Source organism: Acomys minous (assembly GCF_964271855.1).
Source record: "Acomys minous genome assembly, chromosome: 4".
NCBI lineage: Eukaryota > Metazoa > Chordata > Mammalia > Rodentia > Muridae > Acomys > Acomys minous.
The window spans coordinates 100,547,444-100,565,780 of NC_140486.1; the positions used below are offsets into that span (position 1 = coordinate 100,547,444).

At 50.5% G+C, this 18,337-nt stretch overlaps 2 protein-coding genes across 3 annotated transcripts in view; both read right to left on the bottom strand.

The window, feature by feature from the left end:
• Positions 1-1,481: 1,481 nt before the first annotated feature.
• CATIP (ciliogenesis associated TTC17 interacting protein) lies at positions 1,482-9,593 on the bottom strand. The gene is made up of 10 exons (XM_084779317.1): positions 9,532-9,593; positions 9,245-9,367; positions 8,713-8,910; positions 8,370-8,425; positions 7,184-7,270; positions 6,843-7,010; positions 4,122-4,246; positions 2,729-2,805; positions 2,442-2,530; positions 1,482-2,276 (listed from the first exon to the last, which is right to left on the bottom strand). Exons 1-10 carry the CDS (start codon positions 9,554-9,556, stop codon positions 1,635-1,637), a joined length of 1,590 nt encoding a protein of 529 aa, XP_084635443.1. The 5' UTR covers positions 9,557-9,593; the 3' UTR covers positions 1,482-1,634.
• A 5,644-nt stretch (positions 9,594-15,237) lies between these two features.
• PNKD (PNKD metallo-beta-lactamase domain containing) overlaps positions 15,238-18,337 on the bottom strand; it is a 71,927-nt gene continuing 68,827 nt past the window's right edge. For both annotated transcript variants that reach the window (XM_084778321.1, XM_084778322.1), the window contains 2 exons: positions 17,399-17,514; positions 15,238-17,176 (listed from right to left, as the gene is read on the bottom strand). In XM_084778321.1, the coding sequence (XP_084634447.1) occupies positions 17,003-17,176; positions 17,399-17,514 (290 nt within the window). In that variant the 3' untranslated portion in view covers positions 15,238-17,002. The remainder of the gene's footprint in view (positions 17,177-17,398; positions 17,515-18,337) is intronic.

Here is an 18,337-nt window from a genome sequence, read left to right on the forward strand (position 1 = left end):
GTTTTTTTTGTTTTTAAGGAGCGAGGAATGGCATAAAACATTTTGCAAGGCTTAAGTGGCCTCTTCTCAAGTGATTCCTGGGACACAGACCCTGCCCTCCCTTTCCTTCCTCAGCCTTGTAGCCAAGACTCAGACTACCCATCACATCCTGGAGTGTTCCTCCCTCCGGAGCCTCTCATTTCAAAGTAGCAGGGCTGATAGCTGATGGCCAGGGGCATTAACGGGGAGGCACAGTGCCTGCACCCCAGCTACCAACTGCCTGTGAGGATCTTGCCTAACACTCACTGCTCAGCCCACAGCCAGCATCAGGCCGACAAGCCACGGGCCAGAACTGGGGGTGAGCGGGGAACCTGGAGGTGGCAATGAGTACCTGTGTATTCTTTGGGGATCCCTTGCACAGCCTCGGGGAGTCTCATGGGTATTGGTGGGTGAGGAGGACCGGAAACACAAAGAAGCTGAGCGGGTCTAAGGGTGTCCCATGTCCCCCTCACACACACACACCCTGCATTCTCTCTATGCATTCTTTTCTAGGTGGCAGCAATCATGGATGTTTAGGGTCACTGTGCCACTGCAGGCTTTCAAGTCCACTCCAGGTTCAAATCCTGCTCTGCCACCTGCAGGATCCTATGTGTCCCAGACGGGACTCAAATTCACTGAAGGGAATTGAAAACGACTTCTGTGGGATTATTGGTGCTGTAGGCCTAGTTGTTCCCTGTGTGTGTGGGGGGGGAACATCATCACCGTCTCTTCTCTTCCTTTTTTTTGGGGGGGCGGAGTTAAAAACAGAATTTTTCTATGTGTGGTAGACCTGGCTGTCTTGAACTCATTTGTAGACTAGGCTGGCTTCAAACTCACAGAGATCCAGCTGCCTCTGCCTCCCAACTGCTGGGATTAAAGGCATGCGCCACCATGCCCAGTTTCCCTTCTTAATTTTTTTGTTTGCTTCTTTTTTTTTTAAAAGACTTATGTATTAAGCATATAGTGTTTTGCCTGCATGCATACCAGAAGAGGACACCAGCTCTCATTATAGATGGTTGTGAGTCACCATGTGGTTGCTGGGAATTGAACTCAGGACCTTTGGAAGAACAGGTAGTGTTTTTAACCTCTGAGCCATCTCTCCAGCCCCTTTGTTTGCTTTTTCAAGATAGGGTTTCTCTGTGTTAGCCTTGGCTGTCCTTGACTCACCTTGTAGACCAGGCTGGCCTTGAACTCACAGCAATCCGCTGCCTCTGCCTCCCTGGGATTAAAGGCATGCGCCACCACGCCCAGCTCTTTTCTTAATTTTAAATTTAATTTTCGAGACAGGGTCTTGCTGTGTAGCCCTGGCTAGCTTTGAACTCACTGCAGTTCTCTTGTCTGAGTTCCCTGAGTGCTACTGGAGTTTCAGGTGTGAGCCAACACATCTGACTGCAGGCTTTACTTTTCTCTGAAATGGCCATAACTGAAAATAGCATTTGGGGAAAAAAAAAGATGAAACTTGCTTGGTAAACGAAGTTAAAGCTTCCCATTTTTGACAAGAGGCGTTGGCCAGACACAGCCCTGCTGGCAGAGTAGGACCCTGCCTATCACCCACTGAAGCCACAGCCAAGATGGCCAAACCCGCCAGTCCCAGTCTCTCACTCCCAGTCATCTGCCTAGTTCTTTTCCAGATTCAAAGCCTGGTTGTCGTCGTCGTCCTCGTCAGTGTCATCGACATCAAGGTTGTCATCGTCATCAAGGTTGTCATCGTCATCAAGGTTGTCATCGTCATCAAGGTTGTCATCGTCATCAAGGTTGTCATCGTCATCAGGGTTGTCATAGACATCAAAGTTCTCATCCTCCTCGACGATGTCACTTCCTTCATCATCGTCAACACTGTTGTAGTAGTAGTCATCGTCATTGCCTTCATCACCGTTGTCATCATCATCATCGTAGACGTACAAGTAATCATTCTCTTCTTCCTCCTCCCCTTCCTCCTCTTTCTCCTCCTCCTCTTCTTCTTCCTCCTCCTCTACCTCCTCTCCCTCCTCCTCTCCCTCCTCCTCCTCTTCCTCTTCCTCCTCCTCTTCCTCTTCTTCCTCCTCGTACTCCAGCGAGCGGAAAGGGCTGGGCCGGTGTGAGGACCGCAGGGCCGGGATTGGCGAGCGCAACATCGCAAAGGGCCCGAAGTGCTCCGCTGCGAAGGTGACCACGTCCTCAGGCCGGCGGAGCAGCAAGAAGAGCAGGAAGTCGGAGACCACCGCTTGGGCCTCGGGGTGCTGCCGCAGATAGCTGGTGTGGCTGAGGCGCAGCTGCTCCTGGCGGGGCATGGGGCAGTCCCGCACCGGAGCTGAGCATGGCCCTGATTGGCTAGAAACGCAGGAGACACTCCCCCCCCCCCATGGAAACCGCCCCCACCGTACTCCCCGTCCATAAGTACGGCGGCAGGGGGCCCCCCCAGGCTGGCTGCAGCCACTTCTCACCTTCCGGTCCAGGAATTTCGAATAAAGCTCCAGGTCTTCCTCCCACACCAAGGGCTTCTTACCAAACGTGGGCGGAGGCTCAATCTCATCTGAGTGAAGAGAACTGAGTACCAATCTCTCGCATACACCGGAAGATCCCGGGAACTTTGAAGTATGGGCAGGGTTGCTCAGAGGGACTAGTGGCAAGGTCCGCCCTAACTCTCTCTACCCAATTCAAAAATCCCGTCCCACCTCTAGCGTCCTTGCCATTTCCCCTTCATTGTGCCACCCTGTCCTGGGCCACTTACCCTCCTCTCTCAAGAGGGGCATCTTAGTGATGATACAACACCCTGGAGAGCCCACCTGGACTCTCTTAGCCAGGTGCCTGCAGGGTAACACAGAAAAAGTTGGGGGGCAGAATCTACCGTTACCACTGGGTAGAGTCTGAATGGTGCTGAGCACAGTTGAGGCTCAAGTTCTCCATCAGGCCCCCCCATCTCCTCACCCTCAGTGTAATGAGAGCCTTCTGGGAAATGACTAAGGTCAAATGAAGGGCATACTGGCAGGGCTCTAATCAGAAAGGATTGGGATTCTCAAAAAAGGAAAAGAAAGAGAGAACGCTGTCTACCCCACGACACACTGAAGAGAGGCAGCGTGGTGACAACAGCCAGGCAACTCACCAGAAACCAGCCCTGCTATTCACGTGTGTGTGTGTGTGTGTGTGTGTGTGTGTGTGTGTGTTTCTTGTAGGAGTTGGTTCTCTCCTGCCATGTGACTTTCAGGAATTGAGTGAGCTCCACCTTCCCCGCTGAGCCACCCCTTAACTTGGGCACACTCTTTTGAGGGGGGCCATCCTCCTGTCAACTTCCCAAGTGCTGGGATGACAGGCGTGAGCCCCTGGTGCAGTCTCATCTTGTGGTATTTTGTCCCAGCAGCTTGAGGTAAGACACTACAGTGTCCCCCGGAGACCTGTGTTTACTCTCCTGCCTCTCCTCATCTTTGTAGCTCTTAGGTCCTGCCCCAGCTAACAGCAAACACCCGGCCTTGCCTAATGCACATCTGTAATTCCAGCACCTAGGGTACTAAGGCAGGAGGTCTGAATTTGAGGCTAGCCTGGGCTCACTTTTTTGTTTGTTTGGTTTTTTGTTTTTTGTTTTTTTTTAATGAAATGTTTCTTAAGATTTATTTATTTATTATTATGTATACAATGCTCTGTGTGTACACCTGCAGGCCAGAAGAGGGCATCAGATCATGTTCTAGATGGTTGTGAGCCACCATGTGGTTGCTGGGAATTGAACTCAGGACCTCCGGAAGAGTAGGCAGTGCCCTTAACCTCTGAGCCATCTCTCCAGCCCCATTTTGTTTTGTTTTGTTTTGTTTTTGAGACAGTCTCTCTGTGTTAGCCTTGGCTGTCCTGGACTTGCTTTGTAGATCAGGCTGGCCTCGAACTGACAGCAATCCACCTGCCTCTGCCTCCTGAGTGCTGGGATTAAAAGCATGGGCCACCACACCCAGCTTTTTTTTTTTTTTTTAAATAAAATGAGATGGGCAAAGCAAAGGTACACCCCAGGTCTCCTGTCAGCAGCCCAGGGATGATAGTGAGCTCTGTGCCCCATTCCCCGTGGAGGTCTTTTCCTTGTGTTCTGAGCACCCACACTTTATGTGACACTCTCACCTCGGTCCTCCCCACCAGTGGCTCACCCATCAGAGAGCAAATAGAACTGGCAGGAGAAGGGGATGCCCTCTTCGGAGTGTATGGTTTGCTCCACGATGAACATTTCAGCCTGCTGGTTGCCCACTTGGATGGTCTGGAAGCCCAGAGATTGCTGCAGCAGCCAAAGTGGGGGAGCATGGTGAGGTAGTTGGCCACCACAAGTGTCCGCATATCCTCAAGCCCTCTCCTCCTTCTCAGGTCTTCATTCCTGCCCGCCAGTGCCAATCAAACCTTCGCTGTTCAGTACCTCATGCGCCACAAAGTTTGAGTTGCATTCTCTCCCCCTCTCTCTCTCTCTCTCTCTCTCTCTCTCTGTGTGTGCATGTATGTGTATGTGTATGTGTGTCGAGACAGGGTTTTTCTGTGTAGCCCTAGCTATCCTGGACTCACTCTGTAGACCAGGCTGGCCTCGAACTCACAGAGATCCGCCTACCCCTGCCTCCCGGGTGCTGGGATTAAAGGCGCATGTCATCACACCTGGCTTTTGAGTTACAGTCTCAAGATAAGTTTGGGACTCCTCGCAGCCAGCTCCAGCCAGCCCCTGCCACTCATCCCCAAACCATCTCAATGGAGGAGCCCTCCCGGTTGCACATTTGTTACAGAGACAAGGATCAGTGTGTTGAGGTAGGTGCTCTATAATGAGACACCCTGTCTCAAAACCCAGGTGGACAGTGCTTTAGAAAAAAAAACACCTGAGGTTGACCTCTGTCCTCTACGTGCACAAACTTACATATACATTTGCCCAAGTGCACCTGCACACACTACACACATATATACACAGAAACTCAGGTGTGTCAACCAGGTGTGGAGGTGTACACAGGTAATTTCTTTTTTAAAAAAATTTATTTATTTTTATTTTGTATGCATTGATGTTTAGCCTGCATGTATGTCTGTGTGAGAATGTCAGCTCTTGGAGTTCCAGACAGTTATTAGCTGCCATGTGGGTGCTGGGAATTGAACCCAGGTCCTCTGGAAGAGCAGATAGTGCTCTTAACCGCTGAGCCACCTCTCCAGCCCCTACACAGGTAATTTCAATCCCAGCATTTGGGAAGTTGAGGCGGGAAGATTGAGACCCTAAAGCCATGGCCGGGAGGTGGTGACACACACTTTTAATCCCAGCATTTAGGGGTCAGAGGCAATCGGATCTCTGGCAGTTCGAGGCCAGCCTGGTCTACAAAGCGAGTCTAGGATGGCCAAGATAACACAGAGAAACCCTGTCTCGAAAAACAAACAAACAAACAAAACCAAAAACAAAACAAAACAAAAAAACAAAAAACAAAAAAGCAAAACAAGGAGCTAGAGAGATGGTACAGCAGTTAAGAGCACTGGCTGCCCTTCCAGAGGACCTGGGTTCGATTCCCAGCACCAACATGGCAGCTTACAACTGTCTATAGTTCCAGTCCCAGGGAATCTGACACTCTCACACAGGTATACATGGGGCAAAACACCAATGTAAGCTAAAAAAAATTTTTTAAGTGCTTAAAAATAATAAAATCTTAAAAAGAAAACAAAAAGGTGCATCTTTGGACTGAGGTGTAGCTAAGAGGTGAAACATTTACTAACACTTTCAAAGCCCTAGATGATGTATGATGCTGGGTTGCTGATATATATAAAATTATGTATACAGTGTTCTGCCTGCATGTGCACCTGAAGGCCAGAAGAGGGCATCAGATCACATTATAGATGGCTGTGAGTCACCATGTGGTTGCTGGGAATTGAACTCAGGACCTTTGGAAGAACAGGTAGTGTTTTTAACCTCTGAGCCATGTCTCCAGCCCCTTGTTTGTTTTTTTGAGGCAAGAATCTTTTTTCCTGAGACAGGGTTTCTCTGTGTAGCTTGGTTGTCCTGGACTCCCTTTGGAGACCAGGCTGGCCTCGAACTCACAGCGATCCGCCTGCCTCTGCCTCCCAAGTGCTGGGATTAAAGGTGTGCGCCATCACGCTGAGACTAGAATCTTGTGTTGTTCAGCTAGCCTTGAACTAAATAGGTAGCTAAAGATGACTTTGAACTCCTGGTCCTTCTGTCTCTACTTCCCAAGTACTGGAATTACAAACACATGACACTATGCCTGGCTTTAGATGATGTATAGTGTATGTGTGTTTGTGTGTGTGTGTGTGTGTGTGTGTGTGTGTGTGTGTGTGTGAGAAACCTGATTCAGCCAGGCTGACTTCACCTCTCCAGTTCTGGGATCATAAGTGTGTACGATTTATATGGGTTTAAGGGTTCAAACTCAGGGCCTTATGACTACACCACTCAGATATTATTCCTCCAGCCGTATAAAAAGCAGGCTTCCATAATACTTCTTTGTGTTTTTCGTTTGTTTTTGTTTTTCGAGACAGGGTCTCTCTGTGTAGCCGTGGCTGTCCTGGACTCCCTTTGTAGACCAGGCTGGCCTCGAACTCACAGAGATCCACCTGCCTCTGCCTCCCAAGTGCTGGGATTAAAGGCGTGAGCCACAGCGGCCCAGGCACTTCTCACCTCTCTGTTCCCCACTGATTCCACTTCTCCACCCTCGCCCTTCCTTCTGGCAAGGTTGGTTCGTTCTTGCTGCTGCCCAGCACATTTCATTCTGCTCTCGTGACTTACACCGTCCACTTTGGTTGCCGCTCTCTCCTACCTTCCCATCTGCCTTTCCCACCCCAGTGGCCTTCATGGTCCTTCTAGTTTGCCCCCAGGCCCAGTTCCTTTGCCCAGAGACAGTACTCACATAGGTGCAATGGCACAGATTGCCCTCGGAGTCCAAGGCTAGGAAGCGAGCACCGCTGGGCACTGCCTTCTTCCAGGCCATCACTCTCAGCAGCACCACGTTGGCGGTACTGGAGACAAAGCCCTTAAGCGATTCACAGGGCAACACAGAGACTCCCGTCTTCGTTTCCTGTTTGGGGCAGATCTGAGTCAGAGACCTGGGGCTCAGAAGAGGGGGGAAGGAGGTGTTGGATCGGGGTGCTGTGTGTTTGGCCCTTCTCAAGGCCTTGGTGTAAGCAGTTGGCCTTACCCAAGCTTGTCCCCCGCTGTGGTTCTGAGGATTTGGGAGGGGTTCACTCTTACCTCACCCTCCTTGACACTTCTGGTCACCACCATCTGGTCCTCCTGCTTCAGAACACTCGTCTTCCTCTCCATGGGGAGGATGGGAAACTAAAGGCCAGAGTACAGGAAGAAACACATGCTCACCCTGGAGAGGCCAGCTCCCATCCTTTCTTCAATTTTGTTTGTATTTTGTTTTTTTCTGAGACAAAGTAGTTCAGAAGGGCCTGGGAACTCCCTATAGAGCCCAGGATAACCTTGTACTTGCAGCAACTCTCCTGCCTCAGCCACCCAAGCACTGGGAGACAAATGCAGTCAGTCTCACTCTTTATAAACAAAGTAAGACAAAGCCCCTGTCTCAATCAAGAAAAAATAAAATAAAATAATGACAGAAAATGAGCAAAAAAAGCCCCATAGCCTGATGTGGTAGTCCAGCACTCAGGGGGGAAATTTGGGTTCAAAACCATCCTCAAACCGGGCATGGTGGTACACGCCTTAATCCCAGCACTAGGGAGGCAGAGGCAGGTGGATCGCTGTGAGTTTGAGGCCAGCCTGGTCTACAAAACAAGTTCAGGACAGCCAAGGCTACACAGAGAAACCCTGTCTTAGAAAAACAAAACAAAACAAAACAAAACAATAGCAACAACTTCTGCTACATATCAAGGTTGAGGCCAGACTGGCTATGAGACTGTCTCAAAAAAGGAAGGAAGGAAGGAGAGGCAGGACAGGAGGCCTTCTATTTATGGTGGAGGTCAGGACTGGGGCCATATTATGCAATGGGAAAGCTGAACAGTTGTACACCTCAGAACAGAACATAGGTTTCTAGCTGGGAGTGGGTTCTTTGAGAAGGATGTTAGGCCCAAGTCATCTCCCATGTTTAGCTAGGGCATGGCCGCACAGAGGAAGTTACTGAAGGGGTTGGGTGAAGGGTGGAACGCTATTTGGAGGCCAAATAGTGACAGGCTCCAGGGAAAGGCCAGGGCACATGACCTACAACAAGGCCTTCAGGCTGGAGAAGGACCCAGTGGGCTGGGCTCTGTGCCTCTAGAAGACATTAACAGCAGTGATGGAGGTGACAGGCTATCAAGCTATGTGTGGTAGAGGCTCATGGGAGGTGGTAGTGTGATATTCTGCTAAGTCGCCTCCTGCCCTCGCAGGGTCTGTTTACCCTAGACCAGGGGCAAGGCCAGGAGAGGCTGGGAGTAAATACCTTGATAAACTCATGACTGTGCTGCTCCAGTAGCTCCAGTTTATTGGTTAGGTAGCCTAGGGTATAGGGAGGCAAGGGCACAAGTCTGGGATGGTGCTGGCCCAGGCTTGGTGCTGTGTGGCCATGGGAAAGTGACAAGGCGGTCAGGACTGTTCTTTTCCTGGGTATGTGGCTAGGAATGACCTCTTGCCCCCTTCCTCCTCCTTTCCCCATTCTCCCCTCCCCCACCTTCAACCCCACTCCCATTTCCCCAGGGTAAGTCAAGGGGCAGGTCCTAATTAAGGGCATATGGACTGGAGTGGGGGCCATAGAGGGAAGATGTGAGGGGCAGCGGGCACTCTACCTAGGAGGGAGGTTCCACACAACGACTTATCTAGGAAGCTTCGGCTAAAGGCGTGTACCAGTAGGCAGTGGGTCATGATGCCCAGCTGGTCCTTGTATCTCCCTTTCTGCACATCTATGGTCAGCTCTCCCTGAGGCTCCCCTGCATCTGAGACGATGGCCAGAGTCTCTGGGAAGAACAGCAGCCATTCATCCAGCCCTGTGTGGTGCAGAGAAGCTCTCTCCAGGCCCAGTCTCTGGACCCCACATCACCCACTCAACCCCTTGCTATGTCTCTCCTTCCTTGCCAGCTTTGCCACCCCTCAGTCATTAGCAGGTGCCAGCTGGTGAAGATTCGCTCCTCCACCACCACCCCCATGCCCTGCCCCGGGTTCCAACAATAGGTTTGTTCCTCCACATACATTAGCAAATAGGTATCAGGTCTTTTCTGAATCTCAAGAGACTCAAGTGGAGAGAGGCGGGGCCTATCTAGGTCTCCTCTCTCATCCTCCACAGACTTTCGCCGCTCCTCCCCACCCCACCGTCTGGCTCACGTAAGGAGCTGAGGAAGCTGATGGCTTCCGCATTGGCCTCTGGGAATGGCTGCCGCGGCTGCGGCTGCGGCTGCGGCTGCTGCAGCGGTTGGCTTGAGTGGTGGTCGTCCTTGGCTTTGGAGCCTACAAGAGGAAGGACAAGCTGATATGTCAGACCCCTAGGGGAAAAAGGGAAGAGTAGGCAGGGCCACCCCGGTCCTGATCTCCATCCCCACGAACGAAATTTACGTTGTAGGGAAGAAATATCCCTTCTCCCTCTACCCACAGATCAGCAGTCCATTCCCCACCTGCGGAAGAAACTTTGGAAGACATACTGATTGAGGCCAGTCAGTTTGTGGCTAGTTGTCTCCATGGCAACCAGAAGCTAGGTACTGCCTCTTAAAGGGCCACGTCAAGCTCTCGGGTTTAGCCCAAGCTTTGAGACGTTGTCCAGCAGAGGGCACACTTGACATTCTTAAGAGGCAAGGGGAAAGCAGGTTTTTACAACTTCCTTGGAAGTAATGGACTACTAAGAAGGGACTATAGAGGTGCCTCAGCAGTTGAGAGCACTGGCTGTCTTTCCAGAGCACCTGGGTTTGAATCCCAGTGCCAAGGTGATGGCTCACATCTGTCTCCAGTCCTGTGGGATCCAACACTGTCTTCTGATCTCTGTGGGGTACCAGAGACAAACGTGGCACACACGCGTACATACAACAAAACAGTAAAATATAACAATAATACAAAGAAGTCCTGGACTCAGCCAGGAAGAGTGACCCATGACCATAATCCCAGCACTCCCAACTCCGAGGCAGGAAGATAAGGAGCTTAAAGACAGACCTGGGCTAACTCACAGACTCCACTTCAAGGTTGTGCTTGTGAGCTATAATCCTAATATGGATAGTCTCTGACCTCCAATGGCTCAGATTCCAATTCATTGCTTTTTATTTTATTTATTTATTTGGTTTTTCAAGACAGGGTTTCTCTGTGTAGTCTTGGCTGTCCTGGACTCACTTTGTAGACCAGGCTGGCCTTGAACTCACAGCGATCCGCCTGCCTCTGCCTCCAGAGTTCTGAGATTAAAGATGTGTTCCACCACTGCCCAGCCCTACAGCAAATGCTTAAAGCACACCTGTCCTCAGCCAGACACTGTTTTAACAGCCTTTGTGAACAGCATCTCATTTGTTAAACTAGCTTGGCCCATGGTACTTTCTTTGTTTGGTTTCGTTGCTTTGAGACAGGGTATTATGTAGCTCAGGTTGGCTTCAAACAATATGCAGTGGAGAATGACCTTAAGTTTAAGTTTCTAATCTTCCTCTGTCTCCTGAGCGCTAAGATGGCAGGTGTGTGCCTCCATTCCCAGCCTCTGAGGTGCTGGGGGATCACACCTACGGCATCTCACATGCACAGCAGGCACCTGGCCAACTGGGCTGCATCTCAGCCCCTGAAGTACTTTTAAAAAGTGTTTTTTTGAGACAAGGGTTCTCTATGGGTGTCCTGAAACTCTCTATGTAGACTGGCCTGAACTCACAGAGATCCACCAGCCTTTGCCTCCTGAGTGCTGGGGAAGCAGAGGCAGGCGGATCTCTGTGAGTTCGAGGCCAGCCTGGTCTACAAAGCAAGTCTAGGACAGCCAAGGCTATACAGAGAAACTATCTCGAAAAACAACAAAACAAAACAAAACAAAACAAAACCATAATATGAATTCATGTAAAGTTAGCCAAAAACTCTTCCCTTTTGGTCTCCTGGGTGCTAGGATTACAGGCATGCATCAATACTCTTCTTTTTAAAGATGGGGTGTCATATGTCTTAGGTTGGACCAAAATGCCTTATGCAGTTGTAGATCATGCAGAATTTCAGATGCTCCTGACTCTAAGTGCTGAGACAAGTGTGGACCACCACGGGTGGCCCATGAGATATTGGGGAATTCATAAATGTTAGGTAAGAATTCTATTTGAGCTACACCTTTAGCTCCTAAATCATTTTGGTTGTTATAATAAAGTTAAAAAGAAAAAGCCCAGCACACCTGTGGCTCCAGAGTCTTTGTTCCTTGTTGTTATTTGTTTGAGATGCTGCCTTACTATGCAGCCTTGGCTGGCTTGGAACTTACTATGTTGACAAGTCTGGCCTCAAAATCGCAGAGATCTCCCTGAGTCTGCACTCCCCCTACGTGCTGGGACTACAGGCCTGTGCCGCCACACCCAGTCCTTCCTTCTTTTCTTTTCTTTTTTGTTTTTGTTTTTTGGTTTGGGGCTAGTGGTGTTGGTTTTTGGAGACAGGGCTTCCCTGTGTAGCCCTTGCTGTTCTGGACTTGCTTTGTAGACCAGGCTGGTTTAGAACCCAGAGATCCACGTGCCTCTGAATCCCAAGTGGTGGGATACTGGGATTAAAGGTATGTGTCTGTGTGCCACCATTCCTGGTTTCTTCCTGCCTTTCTTTCTTTTTTCCTTTCCTTTTCTTTCTTTTTTTCTTTTTTTTTTTTTTGTTGTTGTTTTGAGACAGGGTTTCTCTGTGTAGCCTTGACTGTCCTGGATTCGCTTTGTAGACCAGGCTGGCCTCGAACTCACAGCAATCCACCTGCCTCTGCCTCCCAAGTGCTGGGTCGTGCGCGACCATGCCCGGTTCTTTCTTTTTTTTCTAAGACAGCATTTTCCTATGTGGCTCTGGCCGGTGTGGAATTCATTATGTACTCCCACGCTAGCCACAGATATCCACCTGCCTCTTCTTCAGTGCTGGCATCAAAGGTGTGCTCTGCATGCCAGGCCTTCCACCTGATTTCAATGGTTTTGCTGTGTGAGCACGGCTTCAGAAAACAAGATGGTTGCAGCCCTCTACTCACACAGTCACATATACACGTGCACACTCACTAACAGACACATGACTTCCACACTCATTTCTGCAATCTTGGAGAAAGAAGGAACCGAACCATTATGCTGGTAATTTTTGAGACCGTGTGTTACTTGAACACCTTTGGGATCCGTCCATATGTTCCCCTCTATTTCCCTCCTAAAAGTATAGTCCCAGAAATCTGATGCAGCCTTTTTCAAAGTGGCTGCTTCTGCCCTTCCCACCCAATGCTCCTCAACAGCTTCTAGTGGAAGCTGTAGTGGATGTAAACATGTTTTTGTTTTGGTCCCAAGTGTGGGATGGGAAACAGACTTGTGAGAGAACAGGTGATGTTTATCCACTAGAAGAGGAACAGCCTCTTTCAGGAGCTTAGTCTTTGCCAGCTGATAAACATCCTAGTATGGACTCCAAGAGGGCGTAGAACAAGAGGCTGTGCCTTTTGCTCTTGGCATCACTCCCTATTGTCTGGCTGTTCACTGCTTCACCACTTTGATGACGTCGTAGAGAACCGCTCTGGGTTCCAGCCGCTGAGGTTGCAGTCACCTTTGCTGAATTGCAGGTTTGCTGTTTAACAGGTCTGCTGTAGTCCTGCTGACTACAAAGAGTGGACTTGCTCCCAGGAACTGAGTCTAAGAAGGTCTGCTTCTCCTGTTCCATTTAACCCCTTTTCTCTCCTATGTAGGATAGGTAGGTTGGAATGGAGGTATAAACACCAAAGAACCCCAAATAAATAGATTTTTTAAAAGTTCAAGTTACAGGAAGCTGCTGGAGGCTATGCTTAGGCTGCTGGGAATTGTTTCTAGTGTCAGGTCATCTGCTGTTTGAGACTTTTCGTCCTCTGCGTTGGGTCAAAGAGAGCTCATCCTGGTGTGGTCATATGACCCAAGGTGGTCTAGCAGAATTCCATTCCCAGAACTAAAGGAGATTCTGCTAGGCTTGATGAACTGTAGCGTGTGAGGCTGGAATTTCTAGAGACCATCTGTGTCCTGTAGGGAGAAAGCTAACACTGAAGAAAGCAGAGCTGAATGATGAGTGTGTGTGTGTGTGTGTGTGTGGTGTGTGTGTGTATGGTGTGTGTATGTATGTGTGAATGTGTGTGTATGTGTGTATGTATGCATGTGTATGTGTGTGTATGTATGTGTGTATGTACGTGTGTATGTGTGTATGTATGCATGTGTATGTGTGTGTATGTATGTGTGTATGTACGTGTGTATGTGTGTGTGTGTGTTTTGGTTTTCTTGTCACTGTTTGTTTGTTGAGACAGAGTACTCCAGAGATACCTCCATGTAGCCCAAGTGAGCCTTCAGTTCACCATGTAGCCCTTGGCCTTGGGCTCCTGCCTCTGTCTGAGATTACTGGTGCATGCCCCACACTGGCTCTGCTGCTATCATGAGACAGGCTCTTGGGATGTGGTCCACTCTGGCCTCAAACCTGCAATCTTCCTGCATCTGTGCCTAGTGAAGATGCCCTGAACGCCTGAACACCTGGCTCTGCCCATGCCTGATACATCATGATGTGACTTGGAAAAATACCTCCAAGCCATGGAGAATCTATTCCTCTTACAGCCCCCAAAATAAATAAGATGGGAATTCCTTGCCCAAGACATTGCCAAGTAGGACAGAGCTGGGACTGACCCCCAGGAGTCTAAGGCTGATGGCACCCCCTGTCCTATGAGCAGAAAAATCACCGTATGGTTGTTTGGGAAGCACCATCTGCAGGGGTACAGACTCACTTATCATTCAAATACACAGTGAGGTGGGAGGAGCCCAAGGCCCATGGAAATGCCTCCCCAGCCCAAAACCTATCAATGAGGGCTCCTACCACTGAGCATGCCCAGAGTGACCTGTGCGGTTCAGGACCCGGGGCTGATCCACTAGGGCATCAGTGAGCTAAAACTCTTCCCAGAGCTAGCCTGCATGAGGGAGATGAGGACTGTGGCTCATGCTTAAAAGGGAGACTGATCTCTGCCAGGGTAGGAAAACCATTCTTTTTTAGTTTTTTTCTAGACAGGGTTTCTCTGTGCATAGCCCTGGCTCCCTGGAATCACTCTGTAGACTAGGCTGGCTTTGAACTCACAGAGATCCTCCTGTCTCTGCCTCCGAGTGTTGGGATTAAAGGCGTGCGCCACCACTGCCCAGCAGAAAATCATTCTTGGCCTGGCCCACTATGGCACTGTGCCAGTGTGTGCTGGCGTTCAGTCATACAGGGCCACCTGGAGGACTGTTGCTGTAGGTAGGGGTCACTTTGCTTTTTGTCTTTCTATTTTAAAAAATATCCACCACCCCACCCTGAGACACGGTTTCTCTGCATAGCCTTGGCTGTCCTGGACTCACTTTGTAGACCAGGCTGGCATCGAACTCACAAATATCTGCCTGCCTCTGCCTCCTGGAGTGCTGGGATTACAAGTGTGCACCAACATGCCTGGCTTTAAAGAAATACCTCTAATCACCTTCAAGAGTTAAACACTGAGCTGGAGAGATGGCTCAGAGGTTAAGAGCACTGCCTGCTCTTTGAAAGGTCCTGCATTCACATGGTGGCTCAGAACCATCTATAATGAGATCTGGTGCCCTCTTCTGGTGTGCAGGTGTATATGCAGGCAAAACCACTGTATACATAATCAATAAATAAAAGCTTAAAAAAAAAAAGAGCTGAAAACCAGTCTTGCACACCAAAAACAAGCATGGCCAAAAACATAGATTCAGCTGGGCATGGTGGCGTGTGCCTTTAATCCTAGCACTGGAGAGGCAGAGGCAGGCAGATCTCTGAGTTTAATGCTAGCCTGGTCTACAGAGTGAGTTCCAGGACAGCCAGGACTTACACAGATAAGCTGGAACCAAGGTTGTGTTCCTGGAATGTTCTTCCTTGCTGGGCTATGGCCAGTGGTGTCCTACGTGTCACAAGCTGAAGGAAAGACTGAGGTACGTACCCACACTGCCAACTCCGAACCAAAGCACGTGGGCTGCGGAAGGAATATGTGGAGGGCATTTTTTTTCTGGGCTGTTCTGGTGCTCTTGGAGATTGAAGTCAGGGCCTAGAACAGGACAGGGTGCCCAGAGTTCTTTCCGTAACCCTCAGTTACGGGACCCAGAATGGAATCGGGAAACTGAGCAGATCTTTACTGTTGCTCCCACGCAGCAGCACAGGTAAGTCATTTAAAGACCAGACCTTGCTTAAATCATTCATTCAACATTTATTGAGCGCCTACTGTGTGCCAGGCACCGTGCTAGGCGCAGAAATACAGAGATGCATAAGATACAGTCCATGCCCTTAAGGATTCACAGTCTAGAAGGGGAAGACAAACATGTAAACAAGTAAAATACGGTGTGATAGGTGCCACGAGAGAAGCATTTACAAGGTGCAGAGGTAGCCTGGAAGAGAGGGGTGACGGGTGCCTTCCTGGGGGAGGGGCTTGGGAGAGGCTAATAATAGGTGTTTGCCAGGCAGAGGAGGCCGGAGGAGCGGGAAGGCATTCCAGCTGCAGAAACAGCGTGAGCGAAGGCACAAAGGCATGAAACTGCGTGTGTTTTGGAGGCGGGGACGGCTAACTAGTCTGGTGGTATTGCTAGAATGAGTTCCAAAGGCTGGGGCTGGAGAGAGCAGCTGAGGCCAGATGAAAAGGGAAACTGAGGGCAGGGGCATCTCAGAAGAACAACAGAGGGCACTGCACAGCCCAAGGGAAGGCTCTGACATAGAAAGGTGTGGCTCCTGGCTAACCCAAGGTGTGCCTGCTAAACCACCATCGTGCTCCTTACTGTGGCCCCAAAGGGCCCTTGACCTGAGGACAGAGAACAGCACATCTGGAAGGGAGGATGAGCAGTGGGCATGCCCAGGCCTAGGATCCTGGAAGCTGCTACTCCCTTGAGCTCCCTGTTACCAGACCTACACATTGCCAGCATGCGGCCCCAGGGTCCAGTGGGAAATCATGTGGGAATGAAGTTTTTTGGCAAACTGCAGAGCCAGATGAGTGCCAGGATGGAAAGGTCAGCCTTTAAGAGACTTAAAGAAGAGAAGAGTTGAGGATAAAGCAAGAGAAGGTAAGACGGAAGGCAGGCAGGGAGGGACTCCTAAGAACAAAGGCCAAAAAGAAAAGCAGCTTTCTGTCCGAGGCAGAGCCCAGTTCTCTCTCCCCTGAGAAGGCAGGCCCTTGTGACCCGGGGCAGGGGCAGAGGCCAGTGGCAGACCCAGGACAGATGTGCGTGGTGTGTGACTCTGTATCCCAGCGTCTTGTGTCTCCTTGGCCTGAGGCAGAAGATTCCTTGGCAATCAGGGACCTTTCTCTCCAGCCTTCAGGGCATCCACTGAGGCAGGGGCTAGTCAGAGCCAGGCTTCCAGCCCTTGGGTGTTCTTAGGAATGGCTTTGCCTGGCAATGTCTTAGCAGGGTGGGTAGGATGGGGTTTAAAAGTCTCAGTCACCCAGAGTCTGGCTGTCCCTGTTGGTGACCACTTTCTCAGGCACCACACCTTTGATCATTGTGTGTGTGGGGGGGGGATGAGCTTCTCCAACAACCTTGGATCGGGGGAGGTGGAAGGCAGACTAGTCTTGCCATGACTCTGCTCTCCTGGGTTGTAGGGCTCCAGTGAGAGTGTGGCCTCTGCAGGGGGAGCCAACAGCAACCTTCATGATCTGGCTATTGGTCCACAAGTGGGGGAAGGGAGGCAGACCTTCCGAGGCAGCAGAATCTGGAGATGGCGCAGGGGCTCCCTTCCTCTAACCCTAAACACCTAGCTGTATTGTATGGGGTCTCCGAGCCTTCTATTCCTTCCTCCTCCAGGTCCCACGGCTTGGGCTCTGCCTTCCCTGACCAGTCTGGAAGGAATGGTGCTGTCTAGGGCACCAATGGCGGTGTGTGGTATTAGTGATGAAGATGGTGAGGTGTGGGTGCTGGGTGGCCTCCCCTCTTCAGGGACAGCCCGGACTGGGGTGGGCTAGGGGTATCACTTGCTCTTGTGCATGTCCTTCAGCCGGCGCAGTTCCTCCAGGAGCTGGGCCCGGGAGTAGCCATCATCACTGGTGGGGCCTGGCCCTGGCCCCAGAGCCTCCTGTAGAGCCAGGCAATGGGTTCTCAGGAACGGGTTGTAGGCTCGCTCCTCCCCCAGGGTGGATGGGCACTGCAGAGCAAGAGGCACAGGGATGTGTCGACAAAAGCTAGAGAAAGGACCCAATACAGGGACGGCTGTCCTAGCCCCTACCCTCCTGGGCTAAGAGGCCAGAGCTGTAGAAAGTGCTCACAGCCCGGGGCTGGGCCATGATAGGCACTGGCTGGATAAGGGCCAGGTTCCTGTTCCATCCCATTCCATCCCGCCCCACCCCATCCGTTCTCCAGGTCTCACTGTGCTCTTGCGTTCCATCCGTTGCCTCTGCACCCACTGCATCTTCCTCTCCCGAGCCAGATTCTCAGGTTCCACGACGCCTGCAAAGCCCAGGTTCTCTTCTGCATATTCATGTCCTATCCACAGCCGCAGGGGGCCAGGAAGCAAGGCAGGGAGAGGGGGGGTGGAGAGAGACAGACAGACAGACAGACAGACAGACAGACAGACAGAGACAGAGAGAGAGAGAGACAGAGAGACAGAGACAGAGAGAGATGCGTGGTGAGGTCACAAGTCCCTCCCACTCTAAGGCACAGGCCCACTGTTGCCCACCAATCAGAGGAGAGGGCAGGGCTCTTGGAAAACCCCAATTCCAAAGCTGCTTTTTCAACCTCGGGTGATGCTGCTGGGACAAGGGATGGGGAGAGGCAAAAGCAGTTTGGGTTCATGGGAAAATCTTTGAACCTGGGAGGCCATGGTTAGCCTCTTACCCTGCCCAAATGACTTCACTTATGATGAAGCCCCCCAAGCCCCCAGCCAGGGGGGATTCGTCATTTGGCAAGTGGGGAAGACAGTAACATGCCAGGAAAAAAATAAAAAGAAAAAAAGAGTTAGGGAAAGGGAGGTGAATTTGGGGAGAGTTTGGGTGTGGGTGTCTGTGTGTGTCTATCTGTCTGTGTGTGTATGTGTGTATGAGTGTGTGTCTCGGAGTATGTGTATATATGTGTGTCTGTCTGTCTGTTTGTCTGTCTGTGTCTGTGTGTGTCTGTATATCTGTGTGTGTGTCTTCACCCAACCCAGGTGGCACTGTGTTTTTTCTAGTGCATGTAATAGAGCCTAGTAAGTGATGGCTGCTTACAGTATCCGTTACACAAATGAGTATGTGTTTTGTGGATTAAAGAAGATACCTGTGACTATTTATATCAAATACCGGCCAATGGGTACCCATGGGCCAAATTTACT

Excerpts from the sequence above, each read along its gene's own strand:
- CATIP (XM_084779317.1), bottom strand. The coding sequence starts at position 9,556 with ATGTCTTCCAAAGTTTCTTCCGCAG. Across the intron at positions 8,911-9,244 it reads CAGCTTCCTCAGCTCCTTAC|GGCTGGATGAATGGCTGCTG; the intron begins GTGAGCCAGACG and ends TGCACCACACAG. Across the intron at positions 7,271-8,369 it reads ACAGTCATGAGTTTATCAAG|TTTCCCATCCTCCCCATGGA; the intron begins GTATTTACTCCC and ends TCTGGCCTTTAG.